At 47.0% G+C, this 21,706-nt stretch overlaps 1 protein-coding gene across 2 annotated transcripts in view; it reads left to right on the top strand.

Moving 5' to 3' along the window:
- The window catches only part of RORA (RAR related orphan receptor A), a 706,076-nt gene that overhangs the window by 357,015 nt on the left and 327,355 nt on the right, over positions 1-21,706 (top strand). Inside the window, exon 1 of one of the 2 annotated variants that reach the window (XM_032341461.1) lies at positions 17,813-18,484. The exons of the other annotated variant lie outside the window; for it this stretch is intronic. Coding sequence (XP_032197352.1) covers positions 18,457-18,484 — 28 coding nt within the window. The 5' untranslated portion in view covers positions 17,813-18,456. Of the gene's footprint in view, positions 1-17,812; positions 18,485-21,706 lie in introns of those variants that run through there. 2 annotated transcript variants of the gene reach the window in all.

The raw sequence follows: 21,706 nt of genomic DNA, 5'->3' as shown, positions 1-21,706 counted from the left end.
ACAGTAAATACCCAATAAATGTACATTGAGTTAATAGCTCTGATGTGCAGCCAACAGTTTAAATTTTGTACTCAGATAATAATAATTACTTATTTAGCATGTCACAATTTAGGGAGTTTAGGAGATAAGGATGAGAACTTTGGTTTCATTTTCTGGATCCTGAATTTCAGTAATATCTCCATACCTCACAGGCCAGGACTGTGGGTTGCTATTTCATGACCCACGTGTGGGCTTTAGTCTTCTGGGGGCAGAATGAACTACTTAGGTGGTGGTTGTCCTTAACGCTCTTGCAAAGAGTTCAGTCATTTTTAAGGGACAGCATAGTTCATACCTGTTTTGCTGGACTTCGGGTTAGATGGCCTCTATTTTCCTCTGAAGGTTTGACTGAGAGCCTTTGTTATTGGAAGCTTGAGGTTTGGCACAGTCTCGAAGGTGTCAAGTTTCTCGCAACTTTTGACCTTTGATGCTACACTTAGATTTTCCACTGCTGAGCAAATTATGCATCTACTATTGGAGAAATGAGTGTATGCTCTTGGATTGGGTTGTACGACAAACCAGAACCAGCGATCAACACATTTAGAATGGTTTGAGAACACAGATTTGGTTTCAGTCCCCATCTAAAAGGTTTGGATGGTTATCTGAACTTGACTCATCAGATCTCAATCTGGACCATTGAATTTGCAACACAAAGCTCGAAACCTCAAATAGGAAGACTCCTGTTATTTCTCGTCATGCCAGCTTCCCATCAGGCCAACCGCGTTTCGGTGAAATGTCCTCAGGCATTTTGGCACGTCCGGTTCTGTTCCAAGTCCAGGTTGTGGTTTCTTTGAAAGTAGTAGGTGTAGGTGGTAGGAACATGGAAACAGGCCCCCAAGCTCTGCAGAGTTCACATCCAGGATCTACTGCAGGGCTGAGGAGAGAGGGTTGAAGAGTTAGCTTTCCCTTCACAGTGTGTCCTCCTGGAGGACAGAGAACTGTAGCAGGAACAACTGGATTCTTCACAAACTCTGATTCAGTGTTTCTCATCCCACCTGGTCTAGTGTTTTAAACTTGAATATGGCCTCAGATTACCTGAGCATCTTGTTAAATTGAAGATTAAGATTCAGGAGGGCTGGATGAAGTCTGAGACTCTGCGCTTCTCACAGGCTCCAAGTGGCGCTCGTACTACGGGTCCCTAAACCCACTGTGTTCTGAGCAGCGGCCCATGTGCAAAGCATTGGACCAACGTAACACAGAGGTGAATCGATGAGGAAGACTAGACCGTTGCCCTGGTGGGGAGACAAACAAGTACACAGTAAGCACTCCACAAGTGCTCAGGGCAGAGACTGAGGTGAAGAGAGCCCTGTGGGAGCCCTGCCTGGGCTTTGAAGGCAAGCAGGAGGTGAGCAGGCAGGGAAGCCAGAAAGGAACATTTTAGGCAGAAGCAAGGGCCTGGGTTAGAAAGGAGACCACATACAAGCTTGTCATCTTTCTGCATAGAAGACACTTAAAATATTGCCCAGCTCATTCTCAAACCCCGGGGGTGGGCGGGGAACGGGGTGGGGGCGTGGGGAGAAGCATATGAAAGCACAGAACATTCCTGTGGCAAGTAAGCCATCGCTCACATCCAAGGGCACCAGGCCTTCTTCCTGCTGCACAATGTAATTAGAGCGTTGGAGATGTGGGATCGGGAGAAGCACCAAGCTGAGGGAATTGTGAGCCAGCCGAAGCTGCGAGAAAGTCAGGCGTTCCCATTCTCAGCACTATCAGCAGCCTTGCTGTTATTTCTTGGGGACTGACCAAACTGGGGTTTGCTTTTTTCTTTTCTTTTCTTTCTTTCTTTTTTTTTTTTCTTTCTTTCTTTCTTTTTTTTTTTTTTTTTTTGGTGTGCCTTTTTTTTTCTTTCTTTCTTTTTAATGAATCTGAAAACTCAGTGAAACTCAGGCTATTACATTTCCCTGGGCTTTTTTCCTCTCCTTCCTGCTGCCACCTTGCTTTGCTGTGTCCCCACTGTCCCTTGGGATTCCACCCAGAAATGAGACTGGTTCACATCGCCCATGCTACAGACCTGTTCTCACTCGAGCTCCAAGCTGGCCCATCAAACTTTCTGATCCCAGCTGTCAGAGTCCAAGCAGTGCAATCCAACAGTGGCCCAGGGGGAAAACAAAACAAAACAAGAAAACCTCAGATGGTCTTTCTCTTTCATTGTGTACATTCACTATGGCCCCAGCTGCTCACTGATGGGGAGGCCCAGAATGTGTCTTGCCATAATAGTAAAACAATAGCAACTGCTTGCTTAGAAACTTACACAGCTCTCATTTTTAAGCCTTCCATCTATCCTGACAAGTCATTAGGCAGACACTAGCGTTCTTATTCCCATTTAACAGGTGCAAAAACTGAGGCCAAGGGAGCCACAGCTCAGATGTGGTGGACCAAGGATGCAAATCTAGTGTTCTGAGTCTAGGCAGGAGCGGGTTTGGCTCCCCACGAACAGACCGTGCAGTCAGTTCTGACAGTAGTCCGTATTTCAAAGAGGAAACTGAGGCCAAAGGAGGCTAAAGAACTTTCCTGAGGTCGGTGAGTTCCAGCCTTGGGATGCAGACTCCCCGTCTGCGTGATCTCAGTCCTTACTCTTCCCCTGATGCCGGTAGCTTCTTCGATCGTTGCACAGTACATCCTGCCTGCGCTCACCTCTCTGGGCCTTATTTTCTCATCCGTGAAATAGAGACTTTGTGGCCGGCGAGATCTCTTCCCAGCTGTCCTGTGCCACGATCGTGCTGTTTGGACTCTGGGACCAGAGTTCTTCACTGCAGCTTCTACTCGGTGCTAATCATCTTGCTCCGTTACGTTTAGCTCTGAGTGTGTTTACTGCAGCTGTCAACACACTTCAGTTGGTTTTGCGGCTGAGGTGGATAGCTAGACGAGAGCACCTGTGTGCCATTTTGCAGAGCCCTTCAGCAGCCCGGCAGGCCTTCCACTTGGCTGCAGGCTGCCATGGGCGGTCTCGGTGCCAGCTCTAACTCCTCTGTTTACACTGGAGAGAAGCAGGCATAGCTTTAGCTGCAAATACCCGGAAAGCAACATCAGGAACCTTTGGCTGAAGGTAAACTGCTGGTTGTGCTCCAAAGCCCGGCGTGTTGTGTTGATGGGGTATTCGAGGTGAAGAGAGCAAAGACTCACACGTGACACATTTATTCCCAGGTTGTGTGCATGAGCAAAGTGGATTTCAGTCTCCCACTTCTCCATGACTCCTCTACCTCCTGGGCCTCTGCTGCTGTGATTGAAATCTCTGCTCACTCTTTCCCTTCAAGCCTCATGAGGCACCATGTTCTCTAGAATGCTTTCCCTGACACGTTTTGTCGGCACTCCAGCTTTGCCCGCGTGTCCCTGAACTTCCATCCATCATAGCCCTTGCCCCGCCATAATGAATATGTCTCTCATTATTTTCCTGGCTGAGGGCACCAGCCATATGTCATTCATCCCTGGATGCTCTCCCACTAAATGTTTATTGAATGAAGAATGGACGAATGAATGAAGCCATAATGGCTTTCTATGTGTTCACCCTTGCAGTGTTCTACATACTGATTAAGAGCAAGAGTTTCCCTTGTCTTTCTGATTTTCTGCCATTAGGCCTCCTTCCTCTTCTGACAGATTTGCTCAAAGTTTATCCATTTGCCTTACTTGTCCTCTGAGCCTTCTCCCAAGCTCATCTTTATCCAGAACAGCATCCCTTCTTCTTCCCTTTCTTCTCATATACTCCCTGATGGGCTAGCTTCTCTGCCCTTCATCTCTGAAAGGACACCTAAACCTCTCCTCATTCTCCAGTGTTCTCTGGCCAGCACTTTCCCTACTGCCCTACTAGAAATAAACATGAAGTTTCTGGAAGTAGCCAGAAGTAGTCTTTCCCCTGGATCATACGTAATATAATATTGTGTGTGTGTGTGTGTGTGTGTGTGTGTGTGTGTGTGTGTAGTTTAGTTTGTTTTGTTTTGTTTTGCTTTTTAAGTTGTAAAAGAATCAATTCATTTGCATCAATGACTTCTAAAATCTCACTTGTGCAGCAAGTATTTCGACACTATCAAAGGACCCTTCTGGTTCTAAAACAAATTTAAAAGTCAGTAATTCTATAAATCATGGATGGATCCCACCCCCAAGAGATTCCGTGTAGGAGATCTTCTATCGGAGCTTCAATCTTAACAGGTGACTTGTTGTCCCCAGGGCCACCTGGCCAAGGTGTATACTGGTGGGTGTTTCTGCTGGGGAGAGAATTGGAAGGGAGATAAAACTTGGAGTGGTGGGAAGCATTTAGAGGGCTTCCTCCTTGAGAGACAGAACCTATCATGCCATCAATAGTGCCCTCCACTATGCCAAGAAGGGAAGGAAGGGAGTTTTCACCCAAGCTTTTCTCATTGTGCCGCATATTTCCTTCTTCCCTTGATGGGTTTCCTGGGTTGGTGGTGAGCAACTTCCAACCTGTTAAGTGCCATGGTTGGTAGGGAAGGATCAGCGCAGCCATCTGTAATTTCAGTGGATATGAGGACCACTTGATACTGGGAAAAGTTTGGATTCGCAGGCCCTTCATCAGGATTCCTGATTCACTATATACAGAGTAAGTCCAGAAATCGCTATTTTGTTTACAATACACATTTGCTCTCCAAGACCAGAGTCAGATTTTACCTGCCCCATGGGAGAAGCCCAGCAGAGTACACTCAAACGTAGGTGTGCTTCCGTTTCGGCCCTTGTTCTCCTTCATAATCCTGTCTCTAAATCTGACCCCTTCTATCATATGGAATTCTACTGTGCTGGTTCTTCACTTTTAAGGGGAAGTTCGCAGGGGAAGTTTGGGAAAGAGTGACCAACACCCTTTGGAAAATCTGGTGAAAGCACAATGATGTTATGCCTGTGCATGGGCTCCCTGGGGAGAGAAGCCATCCATACATCTCAAGTGAAACATCTCACCCATGTCAAGAATTGCTTATCTCCTTCCTATGGCTCCTTGTAGCTATAGAGAGCAGAAGCACCTGGGGAAGGAGTCCAGGGCTCTGCAGGCACCTATACAGCCTGTCATGTAGTTTCCGTATCATTGTAAAAGTTGGTCCTAAGTTTTAGCTGCCCTGCTAGGCTCTGTTTTTCTCTCTTGTTTGCAACATGAAAAGCCAAGAGGCACTTCATGCCTTTGATACCCAGTGCTCCAGGAGACTTTAAAGAGCAGAATTCTCCCACATCTTACCAAATAGCTTGTGTCTCCCAGTGAGGTATATGCAGACCAATAAAGCAGACAGTGCCAAGAGCATCGTCAGTGTGGTCAGCCGCACAGAGCAATGTGATCTTAAGTTCTAGGCCGGCCCCGAGCCTGAGTCAGCTACTTCTGGAGCACCGAACTATACTCAAAACTACTATAAGCATCTTTTCCAGACCTTTTCTCCAGGTCAGGTACTGAACTTTAGAAAGAAAATCCTTATTGCAAATTTGGGTGATTCTCTCTGTTGTCGAGTATTGCTGATACCAAAACCAGTGTCCTTCTGGTGAGAAATGAGACAAATATTTTGAACTACATAAACTCATTCCTGTTCATCCTCTGTATTTGGGAGGTTTAAACACCAGATTCTCTACTACTGTTATTACTGATGAATTGAAAAATGTCAGATACCTTTAGCTAGGCCACACTTGGAAGGAGCAATATCATGTTCTAATGGTAGGGTGGTTTTAGGATAATCATCATAAGTGTTGTCATTTATGTATCTCTGTTGCTGGGAAGCTTTGCTGAAGTACTACAAATTGCTAATTTTGTTTCTGATAGCCACCCATCAAAGGCCACGGTCAGCCATATGCTCAAACATGTGCTATGTGCCTGGGTTTACTTTTCTTGTTGTGTTTTCTGAATCACCCCACCGAAGTAGTTGTGTGTATAGCATGTCTCAAATTCCATTTAATCATTAACATAGAAAATCTTCTCTCCTGGGAGGGTCTAATGTAGAAAAGGAGCATTGCCTCAGAGTATGTATGGATAACCTCAGGGTTGATGTTATCACTAACTGATAATAATAATCATTATTATTATTTGTTTTTATATTGTACCTAGTCATTTATAAAGTATTCTTCTATCTTTGCTCACATTTGATCTTCAGTTAATTTAAGCTTCTATCATAAGCTGTAGATATTCAAATCATTCTAACTTTCCAGATGCCAAAACTATGGAATCACAATACAGCAATGATAAAAGATGATATAAATTGTCCACCAAATAGGGACAAACACTGGGGCGCCTGGGTGGCTCGGTCATTTAAGTGTCCAGCTCTTGGTTTCAGCTTTGGTCTTGATTTCAGGGTCATGAGTTCAAGCCCTATGTTGGGCTTCATGCTGGCCGCGGAGCTACTTAAAAAAAAAATGTGGACAGTTATTGAGATTTGAATGCAGGTCTGTCTGACTCCAAGTCCAGTTCATTCTATGTTTAAATTTCCTGAACTTCTGCAAATAAAACAGTGTATTGTTGCTCATAGTAAGCCACAGTGATTGGACTATTCGTAGAACCGTGTGACTAACACCCCTTACTGTCATATTAAGACCTGGCCACATATACCGTGAGACCGCTTCCACACCAAGCTGATGTCATGAGATGTTTTAATCGCTACTTTCTTCTTCTTTGATGACTTCTTGTTGGCAATGGTACAGCCATTTGTTACGCACCCAATTAAGTCAGCAGTCTTGTAGTCTTTTGTAGAATGTGGAAACTTCTCGTTTTATGTCTTGTGACTCTACTTCACGGAGCCGACAAGAGAGATGGCGGAAAAGGTTACAGTCACTCCATTTCTCTATTAGCGTCTTCTCCTGAGAGCTTATCACTAATTTTGGTGTCAGAGCAATAGTCACTTTGAGGCTTCATGAAAGCCTACATACTCCCCAGAAATGCAGACGGCCCCCCTGACCTTTGAGGCTGGAGATAATGGCCAAGGCTGAGGCACAGTGACCTTTAGGCCAAGAGTGGGTGGCAGCACTTTCTTTTCTGTGACATTCGTTTTGCTTTTCCCTGTCTGTATTTTTTAATTGGAAGCATGTACCGTGTGAATCTGCCTGATTCCCCCATACGTACACCCTGAACTCTGAGTAGAAAGATTGTGTCTGGCTGGCTCTTATCATCAAGGAGTGCTCTCACTGCTAAGCTGGGGGCCATTACTAATTGCCACAGTTATAGACACAAAGGATATTATGGGTGACCTTTCAGGGGAAGATGCTGTTAGCAGAGCAGGACCTTTGTACCACCTGGCCCAGCCCATGCTCTTTCTCATACTCGTTTTACCTCCATGATCTCATGAGATGAATCTGGCACTTGGATTTTTTTTTTTTTCCCAAAAGACTTTTTTTTAAAAAATTATTTTATTTTATTTTATTTTATTTTTTGTATGCAGAACTCATACTCCTCAAGGGGAACCACAGCCACTTAAGCCATTTCTTCAGGCCTTCCTCCATGAAACCATTTGCTACAGACGTACCTGGCACCTTCAGTCCCCTTTTGCAGCTCTAGCCCACACCAACCATCTTGTTATTTGTTCTATTTAGTTCCTTATCTTTGGATAACTCTGTAATGTTCCCAGATTACTTCCCACATGTTCATCTCATTCTCTCAGATTTTTGTTTCCTACTTATCAAACAGAAGCTGGCCAACAGAATTTCCTAAGTACCCCCTCTGTGTTGGGCCCCGAGGTGCTTCTCACGTACTTTAATTTAATCCTCACAACACCCCTGGGAATTAGGAGCTGCTTTCCTGTTTTACCCCTGAGAGACTGGATACACACCATGCACATTATAGGCTTGCTGAGGGTCACACAGGGCTGGTAAGTATAGGAGACATGTTGCTATTAAGCTCCCATGGGCCAAGGCAGGATTCCAGCCGTGGACACTGATGGGAGGTGGTTGGGGAGAGGACACCCCCAAATGCAGATCACAGTACCCACGTAGCATGCTTTCCACAGGGCCAGGCACGTGGATGGTATTCTTAAACATGATACTCTTCTGCTGAGTTACAAAGGGACAGTCCCCACCTGTAGCCCCAACTGAGGTTTAAGCTCTGGTGGAGAGCCCAGGCAAGGGTCCCTTGGACAATGCCTGACCAGGACTGTAAAATGGGAAAACATGTCACAATGTTGTTCCTTCATCGGGTCACTCAGGACCTACAGTATAGGCACATGCAGGGCACGGGGAAGAGCCTGTGGGAAATGTGGCCAAGTCTTGGCTCTTGGGAGTTGAGACATTATCAAGAAATGATTCCTCTTCCTTCGGAACCATCCAGTGATCCAGAATAGGAGTTCTCAGAGCTTAGATCTGGTTGGCACAATGGCATTTTGATCAAAAAGGAAGAAGGAGAGAGGAAAATGGTTGTGAGGGGGATAATACACAATACATAACATGTGCACACACACACACACACACACACACAGAGCCATAAACCAAAGCCAATGAATGACTTTAATAAAGGAAAACTTATAGAATGCCAAGATTTATTCCCCCCCCCCCATTTGAAATTGCTTTTTATGTTCAGAAAATTCAGAGTAAGAGACAGCGGTTTTCTCTAACTTTGAGCTGTGTGCTTTGGACAGCTTGGGACCTCAAACTTTCCCCACTGTCCAGGCACATGGCTGCTCCAAGCTCACCCCACTGAGGCCTTTCCCACACACACCCAGGCAGGGGCACTGTTAGGAACAGAGCAGTCATGCCTTCTTCCTGGGGAACAGGGCAGGGGGGGAGCGACATTTCCATGGTGGCAGGATTGGCACCTTAAACTGTCGAAGGGGGTGACAGGTTGCCAGCGTCTTAGAAGAACATTTTTTATGTTCTGCCGAAATTTGAAATCCAGCTCGTGCTTGTAAATCGTTGTGTAACCATGTCAAGGATTCGGTAGGGTTTTTGTGTTTATATATATGTGGGCATTGTTGTTCCTGATGAGTCCAGCAGTGGGCTAGCGGGGAAGCTCGGTCCACCTCACAGAGAACTTAACAAGAGACCAGACAACAGCAATATGTTACCTCTTTTGTTTGTACTGCGTCTTCACACCCACTCACTCAGCAACAGACTGAATGAAACGGGCTCCAGTGCTTTGTGTGGGGGAAAAAGAATGAAAATAATGGCCATTCAGGCAAAATAAAGCTTTTTAGTGCTTTTCAGAAAGCAGTCTTGTCCTCATTGTTGTCCGGATGTTCACATAATAGCCTTATCCTTGTCCTTCATTGAAACACGCTCAAAGCAAGGAAAACATCTCACCTCGCACGCAAACAGATGTGTGCTCTTAAAGTGATCGGCAAGGAAGGCATGGGTCAGGGAGGGCTGTTGGACTAGGGATTGGGGAGGGTACGTGAAAGGGGTCTTCCTGCCGGGAGCAAAGGCAATGGACAGGTGATGTTGACGTTGATGTTGGGAGATGAGCTTTGGAAATTAGGTTCTGCCTGACATAATCTTGAGAAGGGGAAAACGTGATTTTCACTGTTAGCCATGGCATTGTGCACACCTGTCAGGTACTTACTAGGTTCTGTGTGTGTCACGGTGTATCCCTTAGGTGTTATGTAATCCTCACAAACAGGCTCAAGGAAGACATTATTCTCCCCCATTTTAGAGATGAAGAACCTCGAGTCTAGAGAAATCAAGTCTCCTCCCCAGAGTCATTCACCTGGGAAGTGGTAGAGTCAGGATTCAAATCTAGATACCATCTGACCCCACACACCAACTTCTTAAGTCCCACCCTAGGAGTCTCAGAATCAAACCAGCCAGGCTTATCAATTAGAGGAGATGACACCAGCATGAAGATGGGATGAAAGGGAGGGTTACTTTGAGAACCTTAAGTAGGTAGTCCCAAGTTCATTTGGCAGCTCATCTTTATGATGGAACTGTAGGGTACCTGCATGTTATATCAATCAATCAAATGTCTGCGGGACAGAATGAGTCAGGACATCAGCCTGGGCTCAGGGCAAAGAATCCTCTAGACCAGGTCAGGAGACACAGACTGTGCACTGTTTCCTTCTGGCCTTGCTACCCTGAGTGCTTAGCTCTACCCCACACTCATTAAAATCAGTGGGGGGGCCGGAAGAATCATCAAGGTGCTCCCAACAATAAGATTTTCTGTTCCCACATCTCTCTAGGCAGTCCTCTTCGTGGTGACTTCAAGTTAGTCTCTTATTTTTGTTTGTCTCAATGACAGAAAACCCACTGGAACCACAAGGGCCATAGATACCCCCCACTTCACCAGCCCTAAAGAGATTATTGCCTTTGTGTGCCCCATGCCTTCTGTCCCCATCCCACCCAACTTTTTGAGGTCCAGTTGAAATCTCACCTCCTCAACAAGATCCCACATGATCCTTCTGCGCACCACACTTAAAGACATTGCACTGGTAGCTTTAAGGTGGTCACCGTAGGAGTGCGTACACAGACTTGGCAAGTACTACAAATCAGGCCATCTTTGTTGCTGGTTTGAGAGCTAGTTTACCAGCACATCACTGCTCATGACCAATGCTCTGCCACCCATTTGACCCCAGTCACTTAATACCCCACAGGCCTTTTATTTTTTATCATGTGCCCATGCATGCCTCTATACAGAGACTGTAGAGTCATCGGCTTCTTTCTATCTGTGCAGCACCATCATGGTCTCTTATAAGTAAGAGGCACTCTCTAGTATCTCTCAGTGTGGTTCATTTCATCCCCTTGGGTATACTTTTTTCTATCCAGTTGGTTGAATATAAATCTTTTATGTAACCAATTGCCATTTGTTAATTCATTTATAAATGATTTATTCATACCAAAGAGGATTTACTGTGCTCCAGACTCTAGTTCAGAAGGCCAGATCCTTAGTAGTAAATGCAACAGGAGGTCTTTGCCCACAGGGAACTCACATTCTAGTGAGGAGAGACTGAAAATAAACAAATAAATTAATAAATTTGATGCTGTCTGATAGTAATAGAAGAGTAGTCTAGGGGCACCTGGGGGCTCAGTTGATTAAGCATCCAAGTCTTCATTTTGGTTCAGGTCATGATTTCAGGGTCGTGGGGTGGAGGCCTCTGTCGGGCTCTATGCTCAGTGGGGAGTCTACTTGAGATTCTCTCTTTCCTTCTCCCGCTACTCCCCAAAATAAATAATTAAATAAATCTTTTTTAAAAAAGAAAAAAAAGAATAAACTAGAAAGATGGATAGGGGAATTGGGAATTGGGTGATACAGAGTCTCAGACTGGGATGTGTATTAGTTTTCTAACGCTGCTATAACAAATTATCACAAAGGTTTTTTTACTTAAAACAGTACAAGTTTATTATCTTACAGTTTTGGAGGTTAGAAGTCTAAAATAGGTTGGCAAGCCTGCGTTCCTTCTGGAGGATCTAGGGAAGAATCCATTTCTTGCGTGTTGCAGCTCCTGGAGTGTACTTGCCGTACTCGGTTGCTGGCCTTGTGTTTCTCTGACTTTCGCTTGTGTTATCACATCTCCTCCAACTCTCTCTCCCTTGCCTCCTTCTTTTCATTATAAAGGCCCTCACCTGCCTGGATAATCCAGGGTAATCTCTCATCTTAAAATCCTTAACTTGATCATATCTGGGAAATTCCCTTTGCTACATAAGGTAGATAATCACAGATTCCAGGGAGAGAATGTCAACATTGGTAGGGGACATTATTGTGCCTGCCAAGGAAAGGTAACATTTGAGATGACACTCAATTAACAAAAGCCTATGAAGGGAAAGTATTCCAGATAGAGAGAACAACAGCCTGCAGAGATCCTGAGCCTGGCCTGAGCCTAGAGTCTCTGAGGAAGGTTCCAGCTCACTGGAGTGAGCAAGCAGAGGGAGGCCAGAGATGTAGACAGCCCCCAGGTGCCTCAGCATCCTGGGGGCCAGAGTGGGGCATGGATTTCATTCTGAGTGTGATAGAGCTGGCAAAGGACTCAAGAGTTTTATTGCTCACTGGGTTGATCTATATTTCAATGGAAACAACTTCTCTGGCAATTGTCTAAAGCAGTGCTGGCCAGTAGAGACAGAATGCAGTCCACATTTGTCCCTTGAAGCGTTCTGCTAGCCACATTTTAAAAAGTGAAAACTAACAGGGAAAATTAATCTTAAGGAGACATTTAATTAATCCCGTATATCCAAAATGTCATCATTTCAACATGTAATCAAGATAAAACACATAATAATGAGATATTTCACCTTCTTTTGTTTTCCAAGTATCATGTCTTCATCATCTGATGTGTATTTTATACCTAAAGGACACATCAGGTTTGACCAGCCGTATTTCAGGAGCTTGAGAGCCAGCCACCTGCGGTCTGTGGCAAACATTTTGGACAGGGCACTTCCGGACACCGTCCTCAGAGTCCCAGGCAAGGTCTCCTCAGGGAGTGTTTGAAAAAGCAATGAACAGTGGGGTGTCACAGAGAATGTGGGGCACATGTCACTGCCATGAGCCATTCCCAACTTCAGAGGCTCTGAGTAGGCCATAGGAAGCGAAGAATAGAATAGATTCTAGAAAGGATTGTGTCCCCTGGTGGGGCGGATGGGGTTAGGTCCACTCTGAGTGGACTCTTGCCTGGCTGGAACCTCCAAGGAACACAGATCTCTCTCCATTTGATTGGTCTTTAAGTTCACCTCTTTGTCTACCCCTCATACCTTTAATCCTCTGAGGGTGTTCTAGTCAAAACCAGACTTTCCCCATTTCTTTATAGACAGGGCCATTTAATTCAACTCATTATACCAATATTACTGAAAACAAGGGCAGAGGTCAAGAACAGGAAAAATTCAATGAGGCAATGAGAGCGTATCAGTTGCTAGGGCAAGAGCTGTATCCCAGGCACTCTCAAGCTATACCCATGCCCTGTTGTGCTCTCACAGTGACCCTGTCCCTGATATTAACCACAAAAGTCTAGCCCAAAATGCTTAGTATAGAAAGAACACCATGTATATCCATTTAGATTTTTTTATAGTGATATTAAATTAAAAGGGTTTATGAAACAGAAAATAAAGATCTGAATTAAAAATGTAGGTCATGGTGGTTACATAAAGGCCAGCTTATGAGCAGCTTATTCAACACAGCACAAGACAGTAAAAATAACAGCAACATTTATTAGAATATCCTATTTAGAGCCAGTGATCTGTGCAACACTGCTTTTAGGAAAAGGGATGGCACTGAGTTCCCCTCTGATGATGGATTCGGTGGGCAGGCACCTCGACCCTGACATCCGGGCTCTAGGCACCAGCAGCACCATTAAAAGACGGTTTGGCCATTTTGGATACATAGGGACGAAAGCTCTCATGTGCAAGGACAGAGGTGCCTTCGGCAAGTACTTCAGGCCTGTAGAGCAGCGGTCAAATTACCAGTGGCTCTAATTAATGTGCTTACAATCTGGAGCAACCTATATCTGCATTCCAAAAAGGGGTGGAATGTTTCCCTGTGAAAACACACTAGCACAAGCCCATCTTGGATGAGTTTTCCAAAATCATAAGGACATGATGGCGTGGGAGAAAGGAGCTAGGACAGAAACCTGTTGCCTTGTTAATCAGCAGCGATCTTCACAATCAGCTGATTAACAAATATTTATGTAATACCTATGAAGTGCTATAATGTGGAGGGATTTCAGCAGCACCAGATCCCTACTTTGCAGGGGCTTGAGACCTAGTGGGAGAAGTAACTGTGCAATAATTAATAACAGTCCATGGCACTACTGTGGTCTCCGGGGTCAGGTTCTGGCCTGAGGATCAGTAGGTCTGAGCTGTGCCATTAACTCAGCCACTTTCGAACCAGTCATCACCTTGCAGGGACAATATCTGCTAGATCACCTAAAACCCATGTCCTTGGGACCTCTCTGGACCTCGGGATCTTCTTCTGGAAATGAAGAGGGTTTGACTGGATTAGGATGGTGGCAATAATAGTAATAGGTCCACACAGTGGTGCTCATGAGTGTGCTTTGTACTTTACATAAATCACGAGAAGAGGGGTTCTGGTTTTCCCAATTTATGGATGAGAAAGCCAAGATTTAGGTTAAGTAACTTACTCCAAGCCAAAGAGCACTGACTAACGCAGAACTGAAATTCAGTAGCAAGCCATCGAGCCTGCAGATTTTGGAATCTGAATGCTCTGCAGCCCATCACGGCTGCCACAGTCTCTAGTCCTGGGACCTGAAGGAATTGTAGGAAGATGTCTTGGGGGACTTACAAGGGCGAAAACTGATGGAAGAGACCATGTTGTGGTAAAACATGGCCCAGGTCTAAACAGAACTTCAGAGGAAGACAGCTCCCCATCATCTGTGGCTCAGAGAATTCAGATGCAGCTGGCCCAGAACACCAGAATGCCGGAATTCTGCATCCTTCCCTGGGATATACTGGTCAGTCAATGCCAGTGTCTACTTTTGCCTTGATGCACCACTGGTCCTGGAGCAAGACAGTCACACAGCAGGTGGAGTTACCAGAAAGGGACCTCAAGACTGCTGCGTGAAAACAAGTGTCACCTTTTCAACCTTTTCATTTTATACATGCTCAGCCACAGGTGGAGGAGCTGTGAATTTCGCTTTAGCCATAACGTGTAGCTAGGGCACACACACGCACACATACACACAAACAGATTGGCACCCACAAAGTCTTTACTTTGAGACGAGGGTGGGTTCGGTTTCCTTCGCTTACACAACCGATGCCGCACAGGGACACTTTGGCTTAGATGGCTCATTAGCCACAAACTGTTTCGTTATGTGTTGCCCAGTTCCTCTGGCTTCCTGCTCATTCTCGTGAGCAGATAGTTCACCTCCTTATCTCCGAGAATGGTCTCCCAGGTAGCCCCAGAGTCCGTCGCTTTGATACCATCGAGGCAAGAAGGCATTAAACCACCCTTCTTGTAATTGTTTCAGTCGTCCCTTTTCATGTCTGCTTCATGAAAAGATACTGTGGTTAGATTTAAGCCAGGCCTTGCCGAGGGTATCATGCTTGCCTGGGGTTACCCACATGGTCACGTGGCTTACCTTCTTCTGCAGCAGGGTGATCTTATCTTCCTTGCTGCTCCTTGCCAGAGAGCGTCCAGCTCCCTCCAGCTTGTGTGTGTGTGTGCACACACGTGTGCGCTCAGGCATGCGTGGAGGCTCGCTCATGGCAGCGGCTTGTAAAATGACACTTTGTCATTCTATAGCCGAGGCCATTAGAATGAGGCCTTGGCTATATGCTTAGAAAAGAAAACCTTTATTGGCCTTTCACTTGGGAATTTGGTATAAAGTTTTCCTTCAGCGGACCTGTTTCTCTTTGATTTAAGCTGGTACTTCTGTTTTTCCCTTTCTGGGCCAGGACCTGGGCTAGCTACTTAGGGTACAAAGGTGACTATGACTGAGCCACTGTCCTTGAGAGATGTTCAGTGGAGCCACAGAGAGAAAACGTGTTAATAAATAGCTAGGGTTTGACCCAGGAAGGGCCCAGCGGTGCAGTTCAGAGGGAAGACAGATGAGGGGGACTTGGAGGGAGGGGCCAAGGGAGGTGGTGAAAAGGAGCAGGCATTTAAAATCCATATTTAAAGTTAAGTACAAGTTTTCCAGTTAAAGAGGGAAAACATGTTGTCAGCAGAGGGAATAGCAGAAGAAATGACAAAGGTATAGACAAGGGGCTCTGTTTAGTGCAGCTTGAGTAGAGCAGTCACCCAAGGGGGAAGCTGTAGAACAGTGGGCTGACCCAGCCAGAGCAGGACTTTGAGTGTTGTCCTGGATGTTTAGCACTTGGGAGAGCGTCCTGGGATCTTTAGCTTTAAGCACTTTCAGCACTTAGTGTCCTGAGATCTTTCGCCTTAAGATTTAAACCTGAGGAGTGCACCAGAGACCCCAGGAAAATCAGGAGACTTTCTAGAACCTTGCCAAAACGAGGACCTTGGCCTTCCCCAGCCAGACAGGACCGTGCCTGCAAGTCTCCCTGGTTCTGACTCAGCCTGTGGCTTTCCTTTCACAAGTGATTTAACCCTCCTGGTACCCGATTTGCTATGGTCAGAGTGTGAACCTTCCAAGTGTCCTTGGCTCCTGCTGACACCTTGAAAGGCACATGGGAAGAATTAATTTAATATCTCATGTGGCTCTTGGCAACCCAGTGGACACTTACCCATGACCCTCGTCGGGGTAGGAGGGACAGTTGTTGGTTAGGGTGGCAGTGATACCATGCTGCCAGAGGAGGGAAGGAGCTCTGCCTGGGACACTTGGGACATGTGGTCTTCCGTGGGCTCTGTCATGCTCAGGCAGCATGAACTGGACAAGTACTTTCTGTCCAGGCTCTGGCAGACACTTTTGTAGAATGAGGGGCTGGCCTCCATGGCTTCCTCCTCTGATTCTGCCTTACCTCTTGGGAACTCAGAAGTGTTCTATGATGGAAGAGTCTGACCAGGAAGTGTTTCATCTTAATAAATTAGGGGGCTCTGGGAGTTGGGGGCCTCAGATAAGGGGGGGGGAATCACCCAGAGACCCAGTGAGGGTGCCCTTTTCTCTGTTTCCTAGCAGCAAAACAGCCAGAGACGGAGGGAGTCTGAACCCAATGTCCTGCCCGAGTAGTCCTTGGGTGTGGAGGTTTAGAGTAGGCACCCTGGGAATGGGGCTCCAGGAGTGGAGTGACAGGGAGGTGGCTGTAGCATAGGCAATTAGAGAAGCTACAGCTCGGATGACTCCAACTGGCTCAAACTCGGCCACCGCCGCCCTCACCCAGCAGGGGCAGTGGCCTTTTCCCACAGCCTGGCCGCTCAGAGCCTCCTAGGCCGCACATCACGTCAGTCTCACCGTTTCCTGCTCTGAAGGCTGAGAATGTTCAGCTCATCTGCACTGAGGGCTCATGAGGGGCCCCTCTGTACCAGGTGCTTAGAGGGGGTGACCCACGGCAACCTGTGGCTGAGGCGGAAGGTGGAGGCCCAGGACGCAATCAGTCCTGGGCTGCAGCACAGGGTGCCCATTCAGGCAGCAGAGAGAGGGGGTCATGAGCACCGGTTTTGAGGTCATAAGGACCTGGATTCAAGTGCTGGGTCCCCTGCCTCACTGAGCAGCTTCTCACGCTACTTTGTCTCTGCAGGCCTTGGGCATCGTTGCGTCATCTGAGAAGGGCAAGTAATAAAAATTGGTCTGACTCTTAGAAGAAAAAACTCAGATAAAGTGGTCAGCGCTCTGCCTGATATGTAGTAAGTGCCCCATAGATGGCACCTTTAAAAAAAAAAAAAATTGTATTGCTAATGTCTAGAAAAATAAGTTAGGGCCAGAATGTAGAGGCTCCTGTCTGCCAAGGCTGGGAACTTGGACTTTGTCCTGCAGCCCGTGGGCAGCCACTGATGGTGCCCCAGCAGGGAATGGCATTAAAGAAGTTGGTGTGTGGGGGAAGTCTCCACCTGTCTTCCATTTGGGGGGTGCATCGGAAGAAAGAAGGAATGTTGGTAAGCAGGCTTCGCTGGTGTCCACACCAAGTGGAGGAGGGCCCAGAGAGGTAGTGGAGGGAATGGAATGGAAAAGCAGAATCAAGAACTTTGAAAAGGAAGGTGGCCGAGGAGGATGGGGTGGGCACTGGGCAGGGAGGCAGTAGAGGAGAATGAAAGACGATGTCCCCAAAATGGCATCGACCCACACCAAAGTGTAAACTGTTCTCTGTCTGCGGGGCTGGGTGGCAACGGTTGACCCAGGCCCCAAAACTGTGTTTTTTTGGCACAGTGGTTGGTCCGTATGCTTGTATCCTGCTTTGTCCACAGGGGATTCAAGATGTTATACCTGACAGAGTGTGTGGCTTCTACTTTCTTCATAAGGAAAAATGAACTGAAACAGTGACCAAAGGAGAGAAGAGATAGAAAATAGAGTAGCAGAGTGTCAGAGAGTGGAGATGGGATGACTGACCAAATGGGGTGGGGGGAGGGGGTGTTAGTCCCCCAACTCTCGGCCTTGGAATTCAGATTCTGTCGTTTACTGCCTACCCCCTTTCTGAGGGAAAAGCCCCTCCCAAAGGGACAGAAAAACCAGGTTCTTTGACCTCTATTCTAACTTCCAGAATAACAGTGGGGTATTAAGCAATGGTATTTTTAATCTTGCTTTTCTTTGTCATGGAATAAGCCAGGGCCAGTGCCTCCTTCTCCAGTCCCAGGAAAGGATGAGAGGGAGAGAGAGAGGGAGGGAGAGCGAGAAAGAGCAGCGGGAAGGGAGAGGGAGAACCCATCACCACTAGGCACTGCCAGGTGACCCGCCGGTGGATGGCAGTGGCAGCGGCTGCCACAGCACCATCCCGCTTGTGGCTTTGCTTCCTCTTTCTCTCTCTCTAGTAGCACAGAATCACTCAGCCCTAGATTCCTCAGGGTTTCAGAACCCAAGAGGTCTGTGAGGACATCTCGCCAGGCCTGAGGCCCCGAGAGCGTTCACAACTGCCGCTCTCACAACCGGATATTTGGTGTCTCTGGGCTGGGTTCTGTCCGCTTAGAGGGTCAGCTGCTGGGTGGCACCGGGAGAAAGCAAGAAAAAGTTGTTTCCTTCAGGTCTCTGCTTGAAAATGCTAATGGAGAGTCACTCAACACTTGGTAAGTGCAGTGAATGTTTTTATTCTCAATGGCCAACTTTCTCTGGCTTCCGTAAGGTATTGTTATCGAGGAAGAAGGTGGTATGATCGCCACCCCACCCCCACCCCCCACCGTGTGCTGTGAAGGCACAGAGATAGTTATCTCTACACCTAAGTCAATGTTGCTTTTTTTGGGGTAACAGCTTTCAAAAAACCATCGACTGTGCTCCGGCCGGTCAGGCTTCAAGGGCTGTTGCCACAGAGCAAAAAGGCAGGATGCTTTGTCAGGCAAGCTGCAAGCCACAGACACAGGCTTTGGGAGATAGTGAACGCATCCCCTCTTTGTCACAGACTGGAGCCTAGACCCACCTGTGCCTGGGATGTGGAGTAAGAGGGGCCAGGTGAGAGGTGTGCTGGTTAATGCAGGGCTCCTTCCCTTATCTCTTCTGCCAGTCTGGCAATGACCGGACACGTGCAGGGTCCCTTTAGGGAGAAGAAAAGAGCTTAGCAAACATATAGCTGTCATGATCTTCTTCCTAATGGGAACCGTGAGGTTGCACTAACTTTCCCAAGGTCAACCCGTACTGCTGCTTAGAGGTACGACAGGATTCGAGATGGCATTGCTCTGAATTCAGTGTTCAGAGACTTCTTGGTTAAGTGCAAAAGAGCCTGGCTTTGCAGCCAGATGGCCCTGGAAAACATCCAGCCTAAGGACCTAGGAGAGTTTGTCTTTACCCAGCCCCAAGCCAGGCCCCCCGAGCCCTCTCCACCCCGCACCCCCACCCCGGGAATGTTGCAGAGGTCTCTGGGACAGATGCTGAGGACTTCTAGATGAGAGGACAAGGCACTCAGAGCCGACAAGCCGTAGAGACAGGCATCTGGTCCTTCCCTCAGTAAGCAGACTCTCTTAGGCTCAAAGGGACTGCCCCCCGGTAGGGCTGCCAAAAGAAACCCAACCCCTGTATCATGGAAGCAGTTGGTAACATCCTTCCCCAGCGAGCAGGGTTTACCCTAGAAGCAGTTCTCATTGCTGCTGCAGACTCAGGCTATCCTCCTCCTACTGGGAGCCATCTCAGGGCCAGCTCTGCCCACGTGCCACTCCCTTCCCATTGTCACTGCTAACATCCCCTGGATGTGCCCCCTGCAGCAAGGACTCTCTTGCCTGCCCCCACCCCAGCCTGCTAACCATGACAGACTCTGAGTTCATCTTCTTCCAGTCCCAGAATCATCCTTCTTTATTTACCTTATAAGATGTTCTCACTTAATCAGGCAAGTGGCAAAAATGTCAGTGCACCTCCTGGATGCCCATATAAACCACTGCCAGTGATACAGAGATGTATGTGGCCATCCCTGTCTGGGATTTTTTTCCTCTTGTAATTCCAGTAACTTCTAAGAAGACAGGGTTGCTTTTTCTACAGCACGAGGGGGCCAGCCTTTTCCTCATATGCTATGGAGCTATGCTCCCACAGGTGCTAATCTCAGGGAATACCGTGCCTGGTACTCCCTGGAACTCTGAAGGCGCTGTACAGACCCAGGGTCCCCTCTGCCACGTGTACTTTGCAGGTGTGTGAAGAATCGTACGCTGGGTAAATGTGCCATCTCCCAAGTCAGGCAGACCAGATTCAAATTTGGGCTTCACTATCAACTGCGTGGCTCTGTGTCAATTAATCTCCCTGAACACCCGAGAGAGTTGCTAAGGTGGTTTGATAAATTAAAAATACAAATAGATTTTTCAGTGAGGAACTGAAAGGGTCGATCTATATTAACAATAATTATTATCATTAATATAATGATTTCTCACTCTTGCCGTCATTATGTTTGTTCAAGGTAGGTGAACTCTGCCAACAATGCCCAACAGGATAAGCACTTAACAGATACGTGCTGAATGAATGTTTTCAGGAATGATCAGGTGGGGATCCAAGTGCTCTCTTGCAAGAAAAAGAAGAAAACTGTGTGGGGAAACTGAATTAGAACCAGAAGACACTGAGTTTTTTAATGTGGTTTTGGTTAAATCGCGTTCTCTGGGAACTGAAAGCTAAGAGGGAAATCTTGACCTGGCCACACTTTTGACACCTCCAAGTAGGAGGCTGTTGTATCTGGTGTGGGTGGGGTTATTTATGAACAGACTGCTGTTCCCGCCTCCCTTCTTCACCCATGCTTCTCTTCTAAAAGAAAGCTCCAGAAGGATGGGCTTTAGATCTACAGTCTTTAGGCCAGATTTCATCCACCACGAGGCTCTGTTTCCACAGCCAACATGGGGCACTGGTGAGCCAAGCCCTGGGACCTGCTGCCTTTCTGCTGGGATAGCCACTCTCCTTGGTGGGGCAGTTGCCAGGATGTTCCCTCTTCCCTATACCAGACCTCTAGATGTTTAGAAACAGCTGATAGCTGTGCTTTTTTTCATGATAGTGCAGATGCTTGGTGCTTTACAGTTCTAGCCAGGGTGAAGTCCCCCACCCAGACCCAGTCTTGGTCAGCCTGTATTCAGTGTTAAAGGCAGGGTAAAGGTCTAGGACCCTATAGGCCAGGGCAGGCTTACATCAACAGGTAGGGATCTGGCCTGAGCTGATGGGGATTGAAAATTGCACCTGTGTTCTAGGGTTGTCGGTAGATTACTCAAACAGTAGCTGTGGTTCCGGAGGAAAGTGTGCCGGCCGCAGAGCCAGCAGGGTAGCAAACCCAGGTCATCCCACAATCTTTGAAGGCTCGAGTGGATCTCAAAGATCAACATAGCAGTAAGAACAGAATCTCTATTTAGAGAAGAGCTGGGAAGCCAAATCTTGAAAAATTTGGAGAGTCGGCTATGTTCTACCTCAAGTTGTATGGCCTAGGGTTTTTTGGTTCATAAGGTTCCTTCTGGAATATTCATAGACATTTCCTCTGCCAACCCCTATGCTAGGGAACAAGAACACAAAGATGAAGGAGACATCCCTGTCCTTTGGGATGTACCCTCACAATGCCAAATGCCTTCGTACAAAGTGAACAGCTAGTCACTTCCAAAGGTTTCCAGATATCCCAGTTTTTGGCATCATGAGAGGAAACCATCAGATGCTACCTTGTTTGGTAGGACCCTCTGTGATTTCAAAGCTCATAGATACAATGAAGGCTGTACCCTCGGTTAGCTCTTGAGAGAAGTTCATAACTCTGTGGTCAACACAGAAGCCAAGGGCAAGGTTACAGGCCAGCATGAGGTAGGACTTAGGAGTGGGTACACCTCTATACTCCAGTCTCCCCATGGAAGGCA

This window comes from Mustela erminea, chromosome 5 (genome assembly GCF_009829155.1).
Source record: "Mustela erminea isolate mMusErm1 chromosome 5, mMusErm1.Pri, whole genome shotgun sequence".
NCBI classification, from domain to species: Eukaryota; Metazoa; Chordata; class Mammalia; order Carnivora; family Mustelidae; genus Mustela; species Mustela erminea.
The sequence above is the reverse complement of the archived record's forward strand: the minus strand, read 5'-3'. Positions and strand labels throughout refer to the sequence as shown.